Below are 23,828 nucleotides of genomic sequence, written 5' to 3'. Positions count from 1 at the left end.
ATGAATCTATATAAAGAATACACAGATATTTTCAGATCTACTTTCTTAGCAACTTTAAAGTATATAAGAAGACACAGATTTTTTAAAAGAAGCAAATAATACATCTAAAAATAAACAGACAGATATCCACATTAAAAATTCAATGGACTCCAAGCAGTGGACTAGACACAACCAAAAGGAAATTAGTGAACTCAAGTTGAGGGAAATTACCCAGGAGAAAGTACATAAACACAGAGAAGGATATTTTTATATCTAGACACATGTCAGTGAAACTTCAGAATATCAAAGATATTTAAAAAGCCCTCTGAGAGGGGGGAAATCCAGACCACCTATAGAGGTGCAAAGCTAAAGCTCAGGAGACAGTAGAATAGTATCTTCAAAATATTTCAATTTAGATAGCATGGAGCTAAATTATCACTGCAGAGTACATAATAAATAAAGCATTTCAGACAAAGAATGAGATCATTTACCATTTCTAGATCATTCCTGAAAAAAAAAAAACAACTTCTAAAATACTGTAAAGCAAGAAGAAATGGTTTTAAAAAAATAGACAAACTGGTAAATATCTCATTTACTACAGGCAGCAACAGCAATAATAACGTATTTGGTGGGGTAAAAACACAGAAGAGCTAAAATGTTAGGAAATATCACATAAAAGAGATGAGAGGTAATCTAAGTCAGAGGTTCTGAGAGTTTGTTCTGGGAGAGGGAAGAGATCCTGAAACCTGTACAAGGTTAAGGGTAAATACTACAAGAAAAGAGTGCATACCTTACATACTAGGAAGGGAAAAACAGAAATAGAGAAAATTCAATAGGTCCAATTGGAGGCAAAAGAAAGGGAGGGAGGGAGGAACAGGGTGGTGAGAGGAAGCTGGGAGGGAGGAAGGGAAGGAAGGAAGGAAGAAAGAAAGAAGGAGTCTAGGGATAGACAGTCTATAAAATGATGGCAGAAATAAATTCAAACTTATCTAAGCATGGTAAATTATAAAAGATTAAATCTCCAATAATGGAGATAATAAAAATGCCAAAGCCAGCTGCATTCTATTTATAAGACAAAATCCTAATGCAAAATGGCAAAAACAAAAAAGAAAGTTGAAAATGGAAGGAAAGGGGAAAACATGCCTAGGAAATGTCACCAAACGAAGAAATACTGCATCTGTGCTATTAGCAAACAAAATAGACACTGACGCATAAAGTACTTTCCCAGAGAGGGTTAGCCTGTAGTGATCAGAGGAAGCTATACTGGTCTTCAACAGGGATGCCCACAGTAACATAGTTTCCAAATATAAAAAGCAAAGTAAATGAATAACATGAAGGAGTGGAAAGATCCATAAGCCTGGTGAGGGCTTGATATCTAAAATAGAACAACAACAACAAAAGTTTTAACACAATAAACACGCTTGATCCAATAGATACACATTAATCCCTGTACTCAGCTATTAGAGAATGAAACCTGCTTTCAAAAACACTTGGACAAGTACTAGAATACAAAGTAAGTCTCTGCACAGATCATGTGGTATACAGACCACAATGTCATTTAATCAGCGATCAAGAAGAAAAAGACAACAGCCTCAAAACTTATATACTAGGAAATCTTAAAGCATTATTTAAAAATTTACAGATCAAAAATACGGTGAAAATTAGAAAATTATCATAGCTAAATAATAATGAAATCCCTGTATAAACTGAAATGCAGAAAGAAATTATATATATATATAATATGTTTATTATATATATGAATGAAGTTGCAAAAGCTAAGCAACAAACACAAAATGTTAGAAAATAATAAAAAGTAAATCCTCAAAACATAGAAGAAAGGTAATAATACAGATAAGAAGCAAAATAAACAAAATGGAGAGTCAAAGAAACAATAGGGAAAAATCTAACAACCTAAATAATGGTTCTTTGAAAAGAAAAAGAAAGCAAATATCTCAGAGGTACAGAGAGGGAGAGAAGGAAGGAGGAAACAATGGAGAGAGGGAGTTAGGGAAGGGAGACTGGGAGAGGGAGGAGGAGGGGGAGGAAGAGAGAGGTAGGGAGAAAGAGAGAGGAAGAGGAAGGAAGGGAAGGGGAGGGAGGGAGAGAAGCAGGAAGAAGGACTGAGAGAGAGGAAGGAGGTAGAGAGAGGAAGGGGGGAGGAAGGACAGGTAGGGAGAGAGGGAGAAGAAGGAAGGGGGGAGAAAGGGAGGGAGAGGAAGGAAGAGGGGGAGGGAGGGAGGGAAAGAGGAGGGAAGAGAGAGGGAAAGAGGGAGGAAGAGGGAGGCAGAGGGAGGGAGGAAGGGAGGGGGTGAGAAGAGGTGGTGTTTGGGAGAAAGGAGAAGGAGGGAAGGGAGAGAGACTGATTTAAAAGGGGACAAAATTGCAAATGTGGCAGCATTTCTAATCAAAAGAGAACTCTATTAACAAATGTATGCAATAAACATGAAAAGTGGGAAAAAATAGGCATTTTTCTAAGAAACAGAATTACCAATTCCAAAGATATCTAACCACTGAACGAACTAATTCAGTAGTTGCAAAATTACTCACACAGGAAAAAAAAAGTGAAAAACCTATCTATTCATAGTTTTCTGGTTAAATTTTTACCAAACTAAAAGAACCAGATAATTTAATCTTATACAAAATTTATAAGATCCAAGTAATTTTGTGACAATAAAATGACCTTAATAAAGCCTTAATAGCAAAACCAAATGACAATATATGAAAGGAAAAATATAGCCCATACTTCTTCTTTTTTTTTTTAAGATTTATTTGTTTGAGAGAGAGACAGAGAAAGAGTGTGGGGAGGGGGAGGAAGGCTGGGAGGCTGGGGTGGAAGGTGGGGAGTAGGGATGGGGGGACTTTAGCAGACTCCCTACTGAGCACAAAGGCAGACTCAGGGTTTGATCCCAGACCCTGAGATCATGACCTGAGCGAAAATCAAGAGTCCTGCTTAGCAGACTGAGCCACCCAGGCACCTTAGCCTCCTCTTCTTTTTGAGGACAGATGGAAAATTCAATATAACATGAAGACCTAGCAAGATGGTTCTGGTTTTCATTTCTTTGTAATCAAGGCAATGAAAGGCCATCTTGGGAAAGAAAGCATGTTTTCACAGTAGATAATTTATCTACCTTTAAAGATATAGTATGTATGATATATTTCATAATTTAAATTTTTAAAAATGTTTATCAATATAAGTCAACATATTAAAATTTTAGTAATGAATGTGGAAAAAATGTTTTTATAAAATCCAACATCTGTTCAAATTTCAAACAACAGCAACAAGAGCAACAAACACCCCTGAGTAGGTTTTCTTTAACCTAATAAAAGGTTATTTATCAAAAAATATAGGGCAGGGATGCCAGGGTGGTTCAGTGGTTAGGCATCTGCCTTTGGCTCAGGTCATGATCCTGGGGTCCTGGGATTGAGTTCCGCAACAGGCTCCCCGCGGGGAGCCTGCTTCTCCCTCTGCCTGTGTCTCTGCCTCTCTGTGTCTCTCATGAATAATTACATAAAATCTGTAAAAAAAAATCTAAGGCAACTCAGAAAATGGATAACAGTTATGGCTGCACAACACTGCAAACATACTAAATGCTCTTGGACTTTGTACTTAAAAATAGTTACAATGGGGGTGCCTGGCTGGCTCAATTAGCAGAGCAAGTGATTCTTGATCTCAGGGTGCTGAGTTCCAGCCCCACACTGGGTGTAGAGATTTCATAAACAAACAAACTTGAAAGAAAATCACTGTCAAAATCTCCTTAAAAATAGTTACAGAGGCAAATTGAATATTATTAATATTTTACAACAATTTAGAAAACCCAATAGCATACCACATGATTTCACTTATATGTGGAATTTAAAAAATAAATCAGCAAAAAAACCCAAAACTCATATTTATAGATGAAGAGAACAGATTGGTGGTTGCAAGGGGGGGTAGGCAGAGGGAGACCAAATGGGTACAGAGAATCAAGAAGTAAAAACTTTCAGCAATAAAATAAATAAATCATGGGGATGTAATGTACATCATGGGGAAGAGAGTCACTGACATTGTATCAATTTTCCAAGGTGACGGATGGGAGCTAGATTTATTGCGGTGACCATTTCATAATGTATACACATGATGAATCACTATGTTGTACACCTAAAACTAATATGATATTGTATGTGAATTATACCTCAATAAAAAAATCGTATAGCAAACATCATAGTTAACATGGAATTATTAGAAGAGATCCCCTTAAATTAGAAACAAGATACAGTTGTCTACTCTCACTGCTTCTAGTCAACAAGTCCAGTTACCAACAAAACAAGTATGGAGTTTAAAAAGGAAAATTTTCACAAATGATATTCGTGTGTGTGAAAAAAAGGTCCAAGAGAAACCATACACAAACTATTAAATCTAAAAGACCATTTAGCAACTGCATACAGGATAGTCAACATACGGAAATCAGTGATATTCTCAGAGTCTAGCAATTACCAATTAGAAGATGTATGCCATTTCTGGTGGCAGGAAAAACTATATGCTTTCAAGGTATAAATCTAACACAAAATTATAAAACTATATTAAAAGACATGTAAATAAAGGGACACACTTAGTTTACAAATGGGAACTTCCAGTATTATAAAACACAGCAATTATCTTCAAATTAATCTATAACTTTGAGCAATTTTAATCAAAACCCTAGCATAATTCATAGAAATTAATAAGCTGATTACAAAATTAATATGAAAGAGTAGAGACAAGAATAGTCAAGACAACTTAGAGACTATGGAAAAGATATTTTTTTCTCTTAAATATCAAGTCATATTATAAAGCTATATAATAATTAAGAGATATGGGGTTGACATCAGTCCTGACAAACCATAAAACCTGGAAACAGATCTGAATACAGATGGGGACACATCCTATATGACACAGGTGCCATGATAAATCAATTGGGGAAAAAAATGACCATTCAATAAGCAGTGCTGGTTAACAGGGCAACTATTTTGAAAAAGATGAAATTAGACCCTACCTTATGGCACACACACAAATACATTCAAGGGATTCAAGTCCTAAATGTGAAAGTCAATACTTTGGAGCATTCAGAATAAAACTACATGAGAATATCATTATGACATGAGGCAGAGACTAATTTCTTATGGCACAAATGCACAAATCACAGAAGAATAAATTAGATTACATTAAAATAAAAGCAAAAGAAAATTTCTATGGATGTAAAGACATCATAAAAGGTGAGGAGTCCGATGAAGGATGAGGAAGACACATATGTAAAGCATACAACTTCAGAGAAACCATACCCAAAACATACACAACCCAAATCAGGAAGAGTAGACTCATCACCCCACAGGCAACTGCCAACAGAAATGAAGAGCTAAGAAACCCAAATGATCAATAAAACCATTTAAAAAGGCCCAATGTCAATAGTAATCAGGAAAATGCCTAGTAGGTGACCAAGACTCATTCCCCGGACACCAGATTCCAGCGAGTCCCGAAGATTTGGTGCCTCTAGGAAAGACACTGAAGGATTTCTTTTTCCCAAAGGTTAGCTGAAATGGCCAACTGTCAACTGGGAAAACACCAATTAGGACCTTAGGACTTTTTCCAATCAACAATAAACTCGACTAAAAGCCTCATGTATTCTAGGATGCGTTCTCAAGCATTTCGGATGCTTCCCAAATTCTAAATGACCTCTCTAGCAAAGCCAAATGATGCTTCTTCCAAGCTGGTGGACACACTTCCTCACACAAGAGGGCAAACATGTTTCCATCTCTCATTGTGATCGTGAGCACCCGGACACATGTACTACACTGAGCAGAAGGGAGGCGGGAGGCTTACTTGGAGCAGTCTTCACAAGCAATGTTCCCTGAGGTTTCCTTGATGGTACGCTCAGAGACAAACGCTGGATATTCAGTATCACAAGGCTCCAGGGTCTGTTTCAATTTCTGGGCTGTAGGGATAGTGGGGGGGTGGGGGGAGATAAAGAACACAGGCACAGGCTTTATTATGACTGGCAGCCCACAGTAACTCAGAACCCAGTTCCGCTCCTGCCGCGCTGCGATTTTTCTAGGCACAGCATAATGCATTATTTTCTAATTAGTCAAGTGATTTCATCTGCCAAGCAACTCTATAAGCTATAATTCCTCAAGCCGTTGTGTTGGCTTCATCCACTATCATTTATGCATCACAAGAATACTTTCTGGGACGACATCAGTCAACGGATCTCTGACTTCAGACTGACTTGAACTTAGCAACAACACATATGTGTGTCTGAATAAATGTATAAAATAGGAGTTACACCGTATTATTTAGGGTGAGACTAAGGTCATGATACACTTGCGTGGTTTTATTACAGAAACAAAATTGAAATATGGAATAGTAAAATACGTAATGTCTTTGAACCACAGCCATGAACCTAATCCTGCTATTATGAAGTTCCTTGTCCAGTAATACAGCACTAGATAACCCTGGTACATGGATGGGTACCTAGTGGGTAAAGTCTTGGTGGTTGATAAAATAATGTTAACAAGTTATGTCCAGTGGGCAAGTTCCAGAGCCTCTTTAAATTTCAAAAATTTTTTGTGTAAATTGGGGCTAATACAGTCCCTCTATCAGAGGGTGATGTGAGAAGTAAATGAAACAATATATGTTGAGTACTAAGTAGAGTATCTGCAATATGAGTGCTGAGTAAATGTCAGTTAATGATAATAATACATAGTAACAACAGTAATCAGTAACAAGAGAAACAACAACGCTAACATTATAATAAAGTCATTGTAACATTAAAATGATAACGGCAGTAGGTACTTTAATACAGGGGTTAAAAGCAAAGACTGAAATCGGGGAAGTTTGGGGTACAAATCCTGTGCTCCATTGCTTTAGCTAATCCTCAGTATTCTCATCTGTAAAATGAAGATGCCAATAGTATGGGTACTTGTCACAGGACTTGTCACTCATTAACATTTTACCACAGGGGGTGCCTGGGTGGTTCAGTTGGTTAATCATCTGACTTGATTTGGGCTGAGGTCATGAACTCAGTGTTGTAAGATCAAGCCCCGCATGGGGCTTCACACTGGGTGTGGAGCCTATTCAAGATTCTCTCTCTCTCCCTCTGCCCCTCCCTACTCCTCTAAAAAAAAAAAAAAAAAAAATATATATATATATATATATATATATATATATATATATATATATATATATATTACCAGTAGAATGCTCTCATAGGATTCTAATACCCAAACTTTGTACAAATTTTTGGCTGATGTTTATATGGAAATATAAACATGTATTTACAAATATATAGAATATATAGTTTACATTTTCCATACCAAAACTCAATAGGATTTTATCAAAATGATGTTTTAACAAAGTCTCAAATTGTATTCCAAATATAGTTGAATGGATGTCAGAAGCATGGGTACATGTTCTGTGGAATGTCCATGTGGAGGCTGCTGGCACTAGGTGAGCCATCACAGGACTACTAGGTGCTAAAGGAGCATTTGGTAACCACCAGATATTTGTTGGGTGATCAGGAAGCCGTGTTCCAAGCATGTATATCCTAGTGTGATTGGGCTTTTTAAATAATATATATATTAAATATATATATATATATATATATATATATATATATATATAGGCTTTTCACTGAGCTTTAATTATTTTGAGGAGAGCAATTCGGAGTTGGGGTTAAAGCATAATGCATTGTTATTTTTCTCATCTAAAACAGAAGGAAGTGGATCCAATCAGCTTTTTTAAGTATGACTTGTGATTTCCAGAAACAGGTCACTGACATTAAGGCAAGATGCCCATATTAACTCACTGAGTTGTTCTGAGTAATGAATAGACCAGGTAGGTACAGCTTTTAACCAAGAGACATACGTGGGCACTTTCACATATATGCAGGTGCACACACACACACACACACACACACAGCCTTCATGAAATGCTAGCTGGTGGAGAGCATTACCACCCACCTGCCAGGAGTTGGACTAATTACATAGTAGCTAAAGGCACAAGGTAGGCACAATCTCTTTATGACTTAGTGTTCTCCTCTGTAAAATGGAATAAAAGGGAATAACTTTACATGGTTGTTTGAGGATGAATTAAAACATGGCGAGTGGTGACACACTGTGAGGGCTGCTTAAGTGAACATATTTACTTGAATGCAGCCACATGACTGCATGTTATTGCACTGAATTCTTAGAAACTGTTGGCCTTTTGGAAGCATTGCTTTTGGGTTAGAGAAGGCCAATCAGGAGTGCCTGGGTGGTTCAGTTGGTTAAGCGTCTAACTTCAGCTCAGGTCATGATTTCAGGTTCCTGGGATAGAGCCCCACATCTGGCTCTCTGCTCAGCAGGGAGTCTGCTTCTCCCTCTCCTTCTGTGGTTCCCATTGCTTGTGCTCTCTCACTCACACTCTCTCTCAAATAAATAAAATCTTAAAAAAAAGAAAGAAAAAGAAAGAAAGAAAGAAAGAAAGAAAGAAAGAAAGAAAGAAAGAAAGAAAAGGAAAAAAAAAAAAGGCCACTGACTCCCTCCTTGACTCCCAGCTCCACTGCAGGTCCAGCACTGGTGAGTGTCATGCTCCCAATGGCACAGGTCCCAGACACTGCCTGACCCCCATGCCCTGTGGTGCGAACTCATAGCAAGTGTCATCACATGCTTGCAGAAAATCTGAATAATTCCCCTGAATGGTGTTTTTCTAGGCAATCAAATAGACAAAGGGAATGTAAGCATCTCAGGCCCTCATGACAAATTGCCTGCCTTCAAGGGGAAGGCAAGGTCAGTTTAGGCGGCCCAGGCCAAACAGCAACGAGAGAGAGGCACCTGGTAGAAACATCATTCACTTCCAAGTTCTTTTTCAATGCTTCTGATTTTGAAAGGAAGGTGTCTTTGTTGGATGCTAGGGAACTTTTCCCACCTTTCATTTTCGTTTTTCTTTCATTTGCTCTTCTTCCTTCTTTATCTGGGGAGGCCACACATAAACCTCAGAGCATCTGGCTACAATTTGGTAACACTTTTTATTGTCATGGTTCTTGTGTTCACAATTGACTCCTTTGTATATAGCAAGTGATAGTGAGTTTCAATTTGGGAAACTTCCTTTTAATATTTAAATTATTCAAATTTCAAAAAACGAGTCAGTTAAAATGAAATAAAAGATTAATTTTCAAAAAACCTAATAACCCAACAACAAAGATTATAAGTGGATATGGCGCACACAGGCAGATGGCACATAATAACCTCATAAAGGTAACAGCTACATTTATTAAGAAATTACTACATGCCAGATGTTGTTCTACTTTACATGTATTCATTTATTTAACAGTAAAACATGACAAAATAAAAAGAAATAAACTATAAGGTGGGAACCACGATAATCCTTGTTTTGCAGATTAGTGAATGGAAGAGCAAACCAAATACATCGCCCAAATTCATCCAGTGAATATGTGGCAGAGCCAGAATTTGAACTTGTGCCGTCTGGCTCCAGCACACATATATTTAACTGCTCTGTGAAGTTTGGCCAATGAAAGAGAGGAAGAAAGGTCTTTGGGGCTGGCTGAGATAGGCAGCACACATGATTTAAATAGGCCTGATAATTGCACCATCTCTAATTGTAATTGTCTGGGCCCAGTTACAATGGAATGAGTCCAGTGCTCTCAATGGTGAGGCTCATTTGGCTCTGATCCTTCCTAGAGATGAAATTCTTCTTCCCTTGACAATTGCAGGGCACCCATACTGATGTGGCGATAAACCGTTGAGTCTGTTTGCAACCCGACTATAGATTGGCTGGAAGTTGCTTGCTGTGCTTTTGGGAAACATGCGAATTATCATATAAAACCATGGCCACATTTAATCTAAATAACATGGTTTATTATGAGGACTTTTCTTTGCCTGGAGTGCCATGGACACCACATATATTTGCCAATCATTACTGCTTATCTATGCAATTGTGAACCAATAGCTAAGGCTGCCAGTGATCTAATGACCATTGTTTTAGCCATTAGGCATTTACAACTCATTATCTTACAAAGGTGTAAGCACAAGAGGTCAGAAATCTCAACGAGGCCGATTCCTTACTTTACGAAAAACTGGGGTTCAGAAAGCAGACACGGCCTGCCTTGGGTCCCAGAGAAAGTGACTCTCATGACCATCATTTACTTAACCAGCAAAACCATCATCACCACCTTTACAGCCAATACTCACTGAACACTTACTTCATGCCAAACACGATGCTAGGCCCTTGGTATGGACAGAGTCCTCACCACCATGCAATGGGGAAGGCCTACTGGTCTTCCGTTTTACAGATGAAGAAATTAGCCCAGAGAAATTAAGTTACACTGCTTGGCCAAAGTCACATTGCCATGAGCTAGGGGGCCCAGATCCACTTCCGCCAGTCACATCCTGGAGCCTCATTCTGTCCATTACACTGCTCTACTTCCCATCCCCGTTAGGCTGGCTGTCTCAAGCTGAAGCCATGACCTACCACTCACTCACAATGAAGCACCCAATGGAGCATCCACACAATTGAATTTCTTTAATTTTCCCTTAGCAACAAATGTCCCTGATGAGAATAACTGACTTGGGTTCACAGTAATTACGGGCAGACAACTGGGAATGAATAGAGTTGCCATTTGAAAAGCTTTCCCCTTCTTTTGTCTCTGTGAATGCACCCCCATTCATATTCGGTGCCAGCAAGCTCCATTCTCTTTGTGCAGCTTCGCCAAAATGATACCTTTGTGATAATCAAGCAGAAATGGGCTTGCACAGTCCCCTTCATTAAGGAAATGAAGCAGATAAACAGTGTAATTATGGATTCCATTTTTAGCTAAACAAAGATGTATGTCTCAGCACAGGGTCTTTATCTAGTGAGGGAATGGTAAATTTAGAATGAAGAAACCTTGCAAGTCAATACTGCTGTGATGCTTGAAACTTTTCTCTACTGATGCACTGGATCTTAGCATTTATATTTTCCTTTAACAAAGATACCCAGAGGACAGCAGCCCCGAAGATGAGTCTGTTCACCCCCATTTGATTCATTTCTCCATCTATGGATTGGAAAAAGTCAGCCCTGCCCAGCAGAAACCTATAGGCCCAAATGAGATAATCCACATACGGCAGCCAGCTCTGCACAGGGGCTCAAACAAGGTGGGCTGCCTTGCTCACTGCCATCTAGCTGAGCTCTTGGCTTATGTCTGAGCCTATTATCTAATAGCTGTCTGACTTAGGTAGCTCAGAAAGGTTTAGTGACAAATTCCAGCAGTCCCCACCTCTCAGGTATGATGAAAGGATCTGAAGATAGTCTAGCGCCAACATTCTGGAAATGGAAAAGCACTACACTGTATATTTGCACACTGTACGGTGATGATATAACCATTTGATGAGGTCTTTCTAGAGTCTAGGGGAAGGTCTCGCAGTGTGGCAACAGAGCGACGTGACTTGGAATTATCTATTAAGGAATTTTTTCAAAAGAATTTTCTCAAAGAAAATGGTGAGCTGAAGCATCTCATTATTCCTCTTAGCTGAAACTCTGCCCTCTGTTGGTCCTGGTACAGGGGGAGCAGAGGAGAGGGGATGTAAAATTTCAGAATGGGAACCTTCATCCACTTCTGTAAGCATCATGAGTGCAAAGGCCATCATAATCTTCTTCCTTATTCTTCATTCCCTAACCTATACTCTTCAGTCTACACCAGGGTTTCCCAACATTGGCACTATCGATATGATATTTTGAGTAGGATAATTCTTTGTTGTGAGGGGTTGTGTGTCCTAGGAAGTTTAGCAGCATCCCTGGCTTCTACCCACTAGATGTCAGTAGCAAGCACCCCCACCCCCCATCTGAACCCCCCAGTTGTTCAATGTCTCCAAATATTGCAATGACTCCTAGAAGAAAAAATCCCCCCCCAAGCCTGAAAAACACTGGTCTGAGCAAAGATCACAGTGACTGGTACACAATAAAAAATTTTAAACTAATTTCAAATCTGAAGGGCCAGAACCAGAGTGTGGGCAGATGCCTGGGGCAGCAGGTCATGGGGAAGAGGAGCAAGCCAGGGTGAGAATGGGGCAAATGGAGAAGTCGGTTGGCATGAAGAGGTGGGGCATCCTCATGCTCATCATGGAAGCGCCTCACCCAGAGGTGGGCAGGCACAGGGTAGTGAAGATGGATGCCAAAAAGCAAACCCTGATGATGACCAGCCTGCTGCTCTCAGCACTGAGTGCACTGGAGCCAGCCATGGTCTCAGTCACAAAAGCCCCCGCTGCCCAAAGCATAAGTACCACCAACCATGTGGGGAGTGCTCTCTCTGTGCTAAGTCCACCCACTACCTTCAAGGGCACCGCCTAACCCATTTCTCACACCTGCCTTAAGTGCTTGGTTATCTCTGCTAACCAATCAGGACACCAGAGCCCAGACACACCAAGAGACTCACCCAGAAGCAAGCAGCTAGCAAGCAGCAGATGCTTGATTCCAGAGCAGAGCACTTAATCTGGGCAAAACGGCTGCTCCAGGCTCCCAGAGCTCAAAGCCTGATTTGAAGCTGTGGTGACTTGTCTGCAGGAACTGGCGCTGAGGCCAGAGCAGCCCGATGCCCAACTTGCAGTGCATTTTCTTGGCCTCTATTGATCTTCCTTCTTCCACGATTCCACCCCCCCTTTTTTTTTAAAGATTTTATTTATTTATTCATGAGAGACCCAGGGAGAGAGGCAGACACAGGCAGAGGGAGAAGCAGGCTCCCTGCAGGGAGCCAGATGCGGGACTCGATCCCAAGACCCCAGGATCATGCCCTGAGCCGAAGGCAGACAATTCAACCTCTGAGCCACCCAGGCGTCCCCCACCCCACACCATCCTTCCCTTTTAATCTCATCTAACCTTTTTCATTCCTAATAGTAAAACTGTGGAGAAGCTAGTGGAATAAGAAAAGTAAATAGAAGAAGATAGCAAGCACCCATTTAGTGGGTTCCTTCTCAGCTCTCACGTGTGCAATTTTCAACAAAAGGAGGTCTGTGTTATAGGTAAAATTTTCTTGGGGGACATAATACTCTTCCTTTCCTAGTTCATATTTTGTTCTCTGCTTATTGACTCCCCACTGGCCATACTGATTGTTGACCCTATTTAATTCTGTATCCCCTCTCCCCCATCATTGGATGTTTTGCTGGCATATATACAGTTTTGTATATTGTTTATCTTGCTATGTCACTTAGTTTCATTAGCAGTTTTGATCTTATTAAAAAGATTTGTTTTCAGGGCAGCCCGGGTGGCTCAGCGGTTTAGTGCTGCCTTCAGCCCAGAGCCTGATCCTAGAGACCTGGGATTGAGTCCCACGTCGGGCTCCCTGCATGGAGCCTGCTTCTCTCTCTGCCTGTGTCTGCCTCTGTCTCCGTCTCTCTCTGTCTCTCTCTCTGTGTGTCTCTCATGAATAAATAAATAAAATCTTTTACAAAAGAAAAAGATCTGTTCTCAGAAACATAATCTTATTAAAAAGTTTCTCTGCCTCTCTGCGGATGGGCTGTCATTTATTTTGAAATGTCCCTATTAATCATCATTTAAAGAGTTACCAGTATTTGCAATCATCAGTTCCTTAGTGATGATCATCCTGTCATAGAATCCTTTGCTCCTACCCCAGTTTACTTCCTTAGTTCAGATTTCTAGAAATGGGGTTATGGACATTCAAAGCAGGTATTGACCCAACATGAAGGGGCAAGTGTGGAACCCACACACTAAGGGTCGCCAGGACAGTGTGTGTGTGTGTGTGTGTGTGTGTGTGTGAGAGAGAGAGAGAGAGAGAGAGAGAGAGAGAGAGAGAGAGAGAAAACAGAGCACAAAGGTGCTTTAATACTGGGCTGTCAGTTTCTCAGGATTGGGCCAACCCCAAATACACTTGGATTAGGTTCACTGTAATCAGAGGCCACCCTGTGCAGCCGCATCCCCGCATACACCTCTCTGTAGGCATTCCTCCGTGTCATACTCTAATAAGAAATGAGGGAATTCCTGAATGTAGGCAACATAGGCCTATGTGTAAATTATAAAGCCATGATGACAGTCACTATAATGGTCATACCCAGCAAAAGGAAGATTTGTTAGGGTATTCAGTACGCGGAGACTGAGCACCTATTAAGCACTGAGCATTAGTTAGGTACTAAGGGATAACATTGGTTGTAAGGCATACCTCCTGCCACCAAGAAACTCTAGTTTAGTGTGAAGGAAACAAATTGAGATAATAATGGTGCAAGAGCACCTGGGTGGCTTGGTGGTTGAGTGTCTGCCTTTGGCTCAGGTCATGATCTCAGGATCCTGAGATTGAGTTCCACATCAGGCTCCCGACAGGGACCCTACTTCTTCTCCCTCTGCCTATATCTCAGCCTCTTGTTCTCTGTGTCTTTCATGAATAATAATAATAATAAATAATGGTTGTAGAAGAGCTGGGGAAATAAATGTGTGAGCTGACTGCGACGAAAACATGAAGAAAATCCTGCTAACTCTTCCTGAAAGTATTAAAGGAATCCTTTCCCACTAGGATTTTAAGGGATGGGAGAGGAAATGTCAGATTGAAGTATATCCAGCACCTGGAGGAGGCTGAGACATTACTAATCTACCTCTTTGAAAAAGACAGATAATTGAAAAAAATAATAAAAATGGTAGCAGTCTAGTCTTCTGCTAGTTCCTGGCATCCCAGGTAAGAAAATGAACATGAATGAACACACACAGGAAAGAAGAAGCAGAGCATGTCTGAGAAAGAGTGTGTGACGGAGCAGGTGGGGCAGATGGCTGTGAGCCGGCGCTCATTAAAGAGCACTGGCTTTGCAGGGCATGGGGACTCGACTAGTCATCATTGTGGTCAACAGTGTCAGCACCGGTATCATAAGGTAATTACAGCTATCATTTTTTGAGGGCTCATTATGTTCCAGTCACCATGCTCAGCATGTATATGATTTATCATTAAACACACACAAGATAGGAGATAAATATTATTTATTATGTCTCCCATTTTGCTTACTATGGAGAAACTGAGTCTCAAAGAGATCAGCTAACTTGCCAAAGGCAAACCTTGGAGACAGGAATGCAATCTGCTGATCTAACTCCTCAACTCACACCTCTAAGAGTTTCTACTAATTACTGCTCAAATCACTGAAGGCTTTTGAGTGGGGAGCATAATATGATTAGATTTATATTTTAAGAGGATAATTATTAAAAACCATCAAACAAACAAAAAAACCAGAGTGGTTATCCATGCACTCAGCCTGAACAAGGCAATGTGTCTCCCTTCGATATTGAGCGCTGCCCACGAGCTTGTTGAAGAATTCACCTGTGCAATGTACGACCTCAAAGTCTTAGTTAAGGAAACAGGTCCAAGTGTACATTCAACAGGAGCTGAATGAAACCTGTGGAATTTGTGTCAGACCGGATGGCAGGAAAGTCAGCACAAAGGGTGCCTTTTGCTAATGGAGCTAAAAACCATCACTTTTTCCTGGGTAGTTGTATGTTTGTCCATCCTTGGTGAAAAGTAGCCAGTGAACCCCAGTTTAACACTCTGAGTTGGGAAATAGGGACTGGTTGCTGCTTACCTTTAGCTGTCATATCTGAGTGCCACCAACTGCAGAGGTTAAATTCCACCAGGAACCTAAACAGGTGATGCAAAAGCCCAGAGTTATTTGGTCATTGGCCCCTTGAACAGAACAGCAACATTCTGTTATTCAGCATTGCTCGCTTCATTTGAAAGAATAACATCATGATCAGAAGGTACAGTAGGGTTGGTTGTGTTACCCCTGAATTTTCACTGGGCTTTATCTTCCTTGTGAAAGGCTATTTTATCACCAATGCCAGGCAGCCACACCCTGAAATTGGGTTTCCCTACACTCAAGAACTCTGTTGAGAAATATCCTGCTTGTAGGCAGAAATAGTTTTCCAGTTATAGTCTGAGTCTCTACGAAAAAGCCAGTTTCCAAAGGCCTTCCTCTGTCTCGGTGCAGAGATACAAATAGCATATTCTCTACCTAGAGTATGATCTGTAGTAATAAAGCAGTCTTTCCAAATTTATTCTGCAATGCAAACTTGTTCAGCCTTGTGTGAGTGTGTGTGTGTGTGTGTGTGTGTATGTATGTGTAGCACAGATGGAACAAGCTTCTCTTTATGAAATTATGCCACAATGAAACTTCAAAAAAATATATCAGAATTTCTCAATTGCTGGCAAAAAATGTGAAAGTAATATAAACCATCCTCCAAATGAATAGAGGCAGATCAAAATTCCATCATTTCTTTTTTAGGCTCACAGCTACTACCTCCAGCAGCTTACTGTCAATTAAAAGCTCACTATTGTCTGTTGCTGTATTTTCTGCCTCTTATGTACATAAGAGAAATGAATTTCAATTTATAATGTTGTTAAATTAATATAGGTTGCATTAAGGCATAAAGAAGACGATGGCTGTTTATTAAAGGGTAAGAAATCTTCCTCAAACCCCTGGAAGTACAGCTGTAGTGGGCAAAGTAAGAACCTGAGAGTTTGGTGCAGCTTAAGGAATCTGGTTTTCAGGTTCGTCCATGGATTTCCACTCTTTCATGGGACATGTTATTTCTGTCATGTGTCCAATATCTCTTCTGGGAGTCAAACCTTCCATCTTTGTGCCATTTCAATCTGACCTAAGTCACAGATGCATCTAGCACCCTCCAAATAGAACTGTAGTTTGGGTAAACCATTCACACCTGAGAAAAGCTGACACCCCTGGCGCAGGACTGCATAAGCTCCTGCACATGCCCCCTCTCCTGCACATGCCAACACATCCGAAGGCGCACAGTGGGCAGCCCTGGCAATTTGTTCTTCTGACCACAGCCCACCCAGGCTGCATTAAAAACAGCCAGACATCTATGTTAAATTTAACACTAACCACAATAAATAAATTTGGTTTGTATATTGCAAGCTGTTAGTCTGCTAAACAATGACATAAGGGCATAAGCAGTGACCATGAATAACTTAAAGATAATTTTTGGGTCTCAGCTTTCAATATTTCAAGATATCCAATGAGGTTATCTCAGAGTATTCTGAATCTAATGGTTGTTCAAAACATGGAACACAGTCTTCCAATTCACTTTATAATACAAAAGAAAAGGAATGTTACTCTTTAAAAATGCAGCAAATTGTACTTACAGGACAAGTTCTGTCATTATCCATTTTACTGCAGCAAGGAAGGCATTATAAGGCTGAAGAGAAGAATTGGATTCATTGAAAACAATGCATCACATATGAAATTTGTAGTTTAACTTAAGGCTTTACATAAAGACAATGTTATTCTTCTAGAGAGATTAATATCATGTTGGAAAACAGCGAAGCCCTTGCTAAAAGAAGAACATGGTTGGATACCGTATTCTAAAACTAACATTTTAAAACTTTGAACTCCCCTGTAGTGAGATGTGATTTACAAGTAAAATAAACATGATCTAATACAGGGGTTATCTCTGGGAGGAAAAAGGAAGTTCAGCAAACGATGTTTAAACCTTTGTCCTCCAGGGGCTAATATTTTGCAGCCTAATGCTGAGGGGCTAGAATCATACAACTAATTTCAAGTGGTAATCCACAGATCTGCCTCTCAGAAAGGGGATTCCCTGTTCTCCATCACTGTATGTCATTTGCTGAAATAAGCACAAGTTGCATATACTTGATTTTAATGTTGCCCATGAGTTATGTAGGATTCAAGCTGCCTTTTCTCACACATACATATTTGGATTTGAAAAAAAAAAAATAACAGCCATATGAACATGTGATTTTATCCTTGCAGAAAATCCCCTTCATCTCTATAAAAGAAGGTATTGACAGCCTAATCTTTATTTCAGAATATTTTAATTTAAAAAAGCAGTTGGGATTGTTTACTCTGTGATGTTTTCTATGTGGATAATTCAATTTCCTAAATTCTGGAAAATACCAGGTCTTCCCCTCAGTTAGTTCTTTGTAGATGCCAGATATTCCAGTAGTGGATGCTCTTGAGAGGCTCTGATATTGGCAAAGCCCTCCCTCCAGATGGCAGGTCCAAAAAAATCTCAGACCCTTTAGTGGTTGTCTTTAGGTTTATCAAAAACTTGAAATGCCAAATCCTGGTTTCTGAAGTTAAGGGTATTTAGTCCTACCCTCTGAGCATTTTGATGATAAAGACTAAAACTGGGAATAGGGGATTTATCCAGTTTTAAATAAAACAAAAACCAATTTATATACCTCTAACCATTCTCGAAATTTCCCTATCTCAAGTTCGTAAGTAAACGAACAAAACAACAATAATAACAGTCTACTGGGGTTATTCTCAGCCCACACAGATTTCAGACTGGATCCCTTGCTCTGATTTAATTGAGTGTGTCAACATCATTCCCTGAATCACAGAACCCTCAGAATTAGGGTCAGATAAGGATGTGAGCTATTAGCTATTTCCTAAAACCAAATGCAACCTGCAATCCTGTGGTTTTGCCATTATATTTCTCATTGCTTGGAAAATAAGCATCTTTCTTTCAAAAAGACCCTGGTGGTCAGACCCTGGGACAGGGACGGTTCTGTGCCTTTGTACCTGCTGGGATGGGCAGTTGACACATTGGCAGTCCTAGGTAGTGTGGGTCCCTGGGAGGAGGGAATGAATAGAGGGATTAGGGAGGCTGGGGTGGGGGGGAAGGGCCAGCACAGGGGCAGCTCCCTCGGGGGCAGGGGGTGGAGTGGGAGGGGTGGAAGCGCACTCAAGCATTCCCTGCCAGACCCTGGCTCAAAGTATGGGCACACAAAGGGATTATGTAAATACAGGATTAAAAATTTAAATGCACATTATCATTCAGAAGAGTAAAGCCATTGAGCTTTTAAGCCTAATGATGAAAATATATCTTGGGAACATTTTAAATCTAGAAATATTCACGCTAAATCTAGGGAAGTTGGATTTGGAAAGGCATATTGATTCTCACTTAGAAGCAGTATTTTTCAAAACCTTCAGCTTTCAGTCCCTAGTTGCCTTTCAGAAATTTTCCAGCTCCAAATCATTTCTTGCTCCCTCATCGTAGGAGAACCACGTTAAATATTTGGCTTTTAAATAATCTCCTTGCAAGATCTTACATCTGCAAATGAGAAGGTGTGTGTTTATATTCTAAAAACCAAAATGGCTCATAAATTTTGTGCTTCAAACCAGATTTTAAGTTAATTTTTGGAGTTTACAAAATGATAACATGCAAAGGTTATATTTATTATCTACGTATACTGGGTTATGTTGAAATATACTGTAACTGTTTTTCCTGTGTTTTCAGGTGACTGGTGGACAAACTTACATTGCTTGTACATTGTAAATTATATTTTTAACTGGGAGTAAATTATAACAGTTTCTGGAAGTCTGTTTCTAATGATACAATAGCGATGTTGATTGGTTCCCAACTGTGACATCACTGATGTAACCAGCTCCAGCAAAAATGATACAGAAGTTAAGCAGCATCCTGCTTAGGGTGGAGAATCTGTGATCAAAATGTGAATTTGTCCATAGGCTAATCGGTCTCTTCCAAACCAAAGGTAAGATTTCTGATGAGCAAAACCAAATTCTCTTTTATATGAGAAGGGGAGAATTGCCACAACTTCTCCCCTTTTCTATCCATCAAAAGGGGGCACATTCGACCATCAAAGATTTCAGAACTTTGTCATTCATATAATCAATGTCAGTTTGAATGTAAGTCGTTTTTCTTAACCAGTAAAATCAGGAAACACTTTAAAACATTCATGGTTAAAAAAATAAAATAAAATAAAACATTCATGGTTTTGAAAAAGATAAACTATTCACTCCACAGATAAAGATATGCTCACGCTCAGAGACAGAGAAATGTGCCACTGTTTTGTAGGTGACTGCACAGTACTTACATCCAGTAGCCCACTGGCACCATCACTGCTGTCCTTGTTGGCTCTGCACATGGCTTGATAGTCATAAAGGGTAATTCTATAGGAAAGAATAGAAAGGAGGGTCACTAAATGGGAAGCTATGTGTGAGCCATCATGGTGAACAGGCACCACACCACCATCAAGAGCAACAGCTACAAACACAAATAAATGCAGGCCTAATAAGGATGACAAACCAGGAACATCCAAAGTCTAGGGCTGGAGACACAGCCAGGTCATACTTGGAATTTGGGGAGCAAAGAGAGTAAAGGTATTGGGATTGGGTAAGGAGATGGGGATGAGAAACCCCCAACTTGATAAACAGTCATTCTGGTTTAAACAAGGTTGATTTGCATGGACTAGGATACTCCAGAAGGACTTTGCTGTTCGGAACTGGATTCTGGGAGCTGGAGGTCATCCACTTGGGCCATGTCTCCAGGGTTGAGGAAAGCTCAGAAGGGCTATTTTGAGTTCAGAAGTGGCGGGATCCTCTGCCTCTCTCAAGCACTAGGAAACAACTCTGGGCTAAGATAAGTCCAGTACTTTGACAATTTTTTGGAAACCAGTTAGCTCATTGGTTGTAATCCCTACTCCCAAGTACCACCACCATAACAGTGACTATATTTTTTGCTTTTGAAAACAGCACCATTGATGAGACAAGAAAATGGATATATTCCCCACACACTGGTGATGAAAGTATAGCTTTCATTCCCAATTATGACTTTTACTCAATTGCCAAGATGTATCACTTTATAATTGTTCCAGATATTTTAATTTCTTATCAACAACTCTATAAAGAAAGGTGAATGGCAGTTTCTGGTAGCTAGTTAAAGGTTCTAGACGGAGCAAACACCTTATCCCAAAGGCCATATACCTCCCTCCTCCCCCCATATACCTGCCTTCCCACTATTCTGGGAACCCCCCAAAAGAGACACTTGAAGTCTGGCCTGAATTACATAACTGCCAGAGGACATGTTAACACTGCAATACATGAACTTTTAAATGATTGCAAGGAATTCTCCCTGAAGGAATTCCTTTCTAGAATAATACAATGCTTAACCTGGAGCATATTTAATGTTGGGCTGGAAATGGACACTAGAATAGAAGTTCCATGTCAGTTCCAGCAGGACTGGGGGTGGACCCCACGCACTAGCCCAGCACCCAGTATGGGGCATGCACTTGGCTTCCAAAAGTTGAACGTATGAATGATTGCCTGATTACATAAGTCTTGAAGAGATGATGTCACTACTAGATAGAAGACATCAACTTTAAGCTAAAAGGTGAAGACTTCCTCCTCTGGACAATAAGCTAGAAGCGTCATACAAATGGATTTAAATAAAGAACCATCTACAGGCACCAAGTAGAAAATTGGCCATGCTTGACCAAATCAGGATGGAAACCAGCTCCTGACCAGCACTATAGAGGTGTATCGAGGAGCAGAGCCCAAAAGGGCACCAGAGGTCACACGATCTCCCAGCAAATCCCCAAAGCCTTTCCCTCATCAGAGCATTTCTTTTAGTCTTATTCACTGTCCTCTGGCTTTTTTCTTTACAACAGATGCCAGAAGAACCTGAGCTTATTGAGACAGATACAAAGCCTGTGAATTAGCCAAGCATCTGGCTGAGGGAAGTCCTTGAACAAATTTCCACTGAAATGCTCAACATTGGCACAGCCCTGATGCTACCCCAGCTACAGAACCAACTGTGGACCACAAAGGACAACTTTATTAGGTCCCTAACTATCCTATTACTCCATAGTCTCCACCTCATTCCAGGGATTTCTGCAGGTGCTCCTGAAAGGGCTTTCTAGGACTTGGCAAGAATTATGATTGGCTTCATCCTTTTCATACTGCTCAATTTTGTCCCTACAGCTGGAACTTGGCCAGAGTGTGGTGAAAGGCAGCACGGATTGAGTGGAACGTGCCTGTGTTTGGAGTCTCGTAGATGTGAATACAGTGTGGTTTCGGTTTGAAAGATTATTATCCAGGTGCCACCATCCAGGGTGGAATCTTGAGCAAGATGATAACCCTCTTCTAGGGCTTCATTTTCTCACTTATAAAATGACTCACAAAGATGTCCTGAGATGTAAATAATCAGACATGTGGAAATATACTATGTAGCATGCTAGCTTTGTTATGATTCTTACAACAGAAGGCCTCATTTTGTTCTTCACTAGAGTTTGGGATCTTAAGGCTACCCCATTCCCAAAGGCTCAAGTGACTGGCAGTGTGGCTTAATGGTTAAAGCATCAGCTCTGAAGTCAATAACACCTGAGCTCAATCCTAACTCATCCACTTATTATAGCAGTTTTGTTTATTTGTTTTGTTTTACTCTTTTGATGCCTCAGTTTCATCTGTAAAATGGTGAGAAAAATGGCTATCTTCTCAGATGGCTGTGGGATTACCCAAGGTTATATACATATTACATTTAGCACGGGATCCAGTAAGGAAGAACCATTCAACCGAAGGCAGGGCTGCAGCAGCTGTTATAATTTATTAGTCTGGTTTTCATTGCCATTATTAATTAATGGGGTGGTGTTTAATGCAATGGGAATTGACTCAGGCTTTACCCAGCTGGCTGAAGGATGGACAGGCCTCCCGATTTTCTTAGCTCATTGGGATAAATGATGCAGCATAAAAATTCACATCTGTTACCGCAGTACAAGACACATCCAGGACTGGCACCAGGGTTATCGAGAGATGATGTGGGAACTTCTGTCATGGGCTTCATAGCTGAGGACCATGATAACAACTGCTGATGTCTACTGAGCTCTATTTAGCAACTGTGAGCAAGATACTCTTACAAGCATATCCCTACAAGATAGAGTCTAATCATCCCCATTTCACAGAGGGGCCAAACCAAGTATCAGCCAGCCTAAGCGGTGTGTCCAAGTTCACACCCCTAACAAATGGCAGAGCCAGAATTAGATGGGGGTCAAGCTGAATCCCCCTTACTCTGCTCAGTAGCAGGCTCTGACAGATTCTGGGCAATACTTAGAATCCAGCCTGGTGCTCGAGCTCGGTCTCATTGGAATGTCACAGAAAATGCTGCCTAAGATAAGGTCTCATAGCCGAAGTCCAGAGTCAACTTTCAAGTCAAGCTGAGGGGCTGTCTGGGGTCAAGGGGACAGGATGGACCAACTAGCCGGGCTAGTGAGAACCCCTTGGTAGCCACCTTCCTGGGAAGCTCAGGATTCTCCGAGGATGGGTTTCAGAGGTGCTAGTTTATATAGGGAGGCCAAACTCCACCGCTGTGGGGCCGCCTCTGGGCCAGGGCATCCTTCCTGCCTTTCATTTCACAAGGAAGCTCTCCTGATCCCACTGCCATTGAGGAGGTTACAGAACAAGCGTCCCCTGTCTTCTCCACGCTTAGACAGCTTTAACTAGATGTTGCAGAAAGAGAGACTTCCAGATTATTACCCTTTTTGAAGTGATTTTGTTACTGTTTTAAATAACTCCATTTTGTGGCTACCTGTATCCTGTTTGGCTGATTATAGTTAAAGAACATGATAATTGCCTGCTTTCATTCGGCTCTAAAATAAGCCCCGAGCAGCATGCCCAGCCCAAGATTGGTGCTGCACCGCTGCACTCAGCAACAGGGTTTCTTCTTATTACAGATAACATGCCTTAATCCCCATGACATCCCCACCAGGCCACTTCAGCCGCAGGCTACAGCTGAGACCTTATCATTAGCATCTCTGGGCTCCCCAGACGGGTCTCTTTGAAACTCTGACGGAAGGCAGATAGGGTGTCTGAAGACAAAACTCAAAGTGCTGTAGAGAAAACCTAGACAGTCCTGTGTGCCCCTGTCCGCGGCAGAGCCTTGGATGACAGACCCATGACACTGGGACTTGCTGAAAGCTCTTTTGCTGATCCTGCTCTTTTCCAACGACCAAGAAAAATATTTCTTCTAAGAATTAGAAGGTTCAATTTCAAAGGCATGAGCTCAACTAATTTCAACTTGTGAGCAACTGCAGGGACCCGCATTT

General features: G+C 40.7%; 1 protein-coding gene across 3 annotated transcripts in view; it reads right to left on the bottom strand.

Annotated features, from left to right (window-relative positions):
• CACNA2D3 (calcium voltage-gated channel auxiliary subunit alpha2delta 3) overlaps window positions 1-23,828 on the bottom strand; it is an 833,484-nt gene that overhangs the window by 43,068 nt on the left and 766,588 nt on the right. For all 3 annotated transcript variants that reach the window (XM_041762548.1, XM_041762549.1, XM_041762550.1), the window contains 4 exons: window positions 19,827-19,902; window positions 17,109-17,161; window positions 15,532-15,587; window positions 5,816-5,927 (listed from right to left, as the gene is read on the bottom strand). In XM_041762548.1, coding sequence (XP_041618482.1) covers window positions 5,816-5,927; window positions 15,532-15,587; window positions 17,109-17,161; window positions 19,827-19,902 — 297 coding nt within the window. The remainder of the gene's footprint in view (window positions 1-5,815; window positions 5,928-15,531; window positions 15,588-17,108; window positions 17,162-19,826; window positions 19,903-23,828) is intronic.

The sequence above is a fragment of the Vulpes lagopus genome, chromosome 7 (genome assembly GCF_018345385.1).
Source record: "Vulpes lagopus strain Blue_001 chromosome 7, ASM1834538v1, whole genome shotgun sequence".
NCBI classification, from domain to species: Eukaryota; Metazoa; Chordata; class Mammalia; order Carnivora; family Canidae; genus Vulpes; species Vulpes lagopus.
This window is presented reverse-complemented; position numbering and strand designations above follow the sequence as displayed.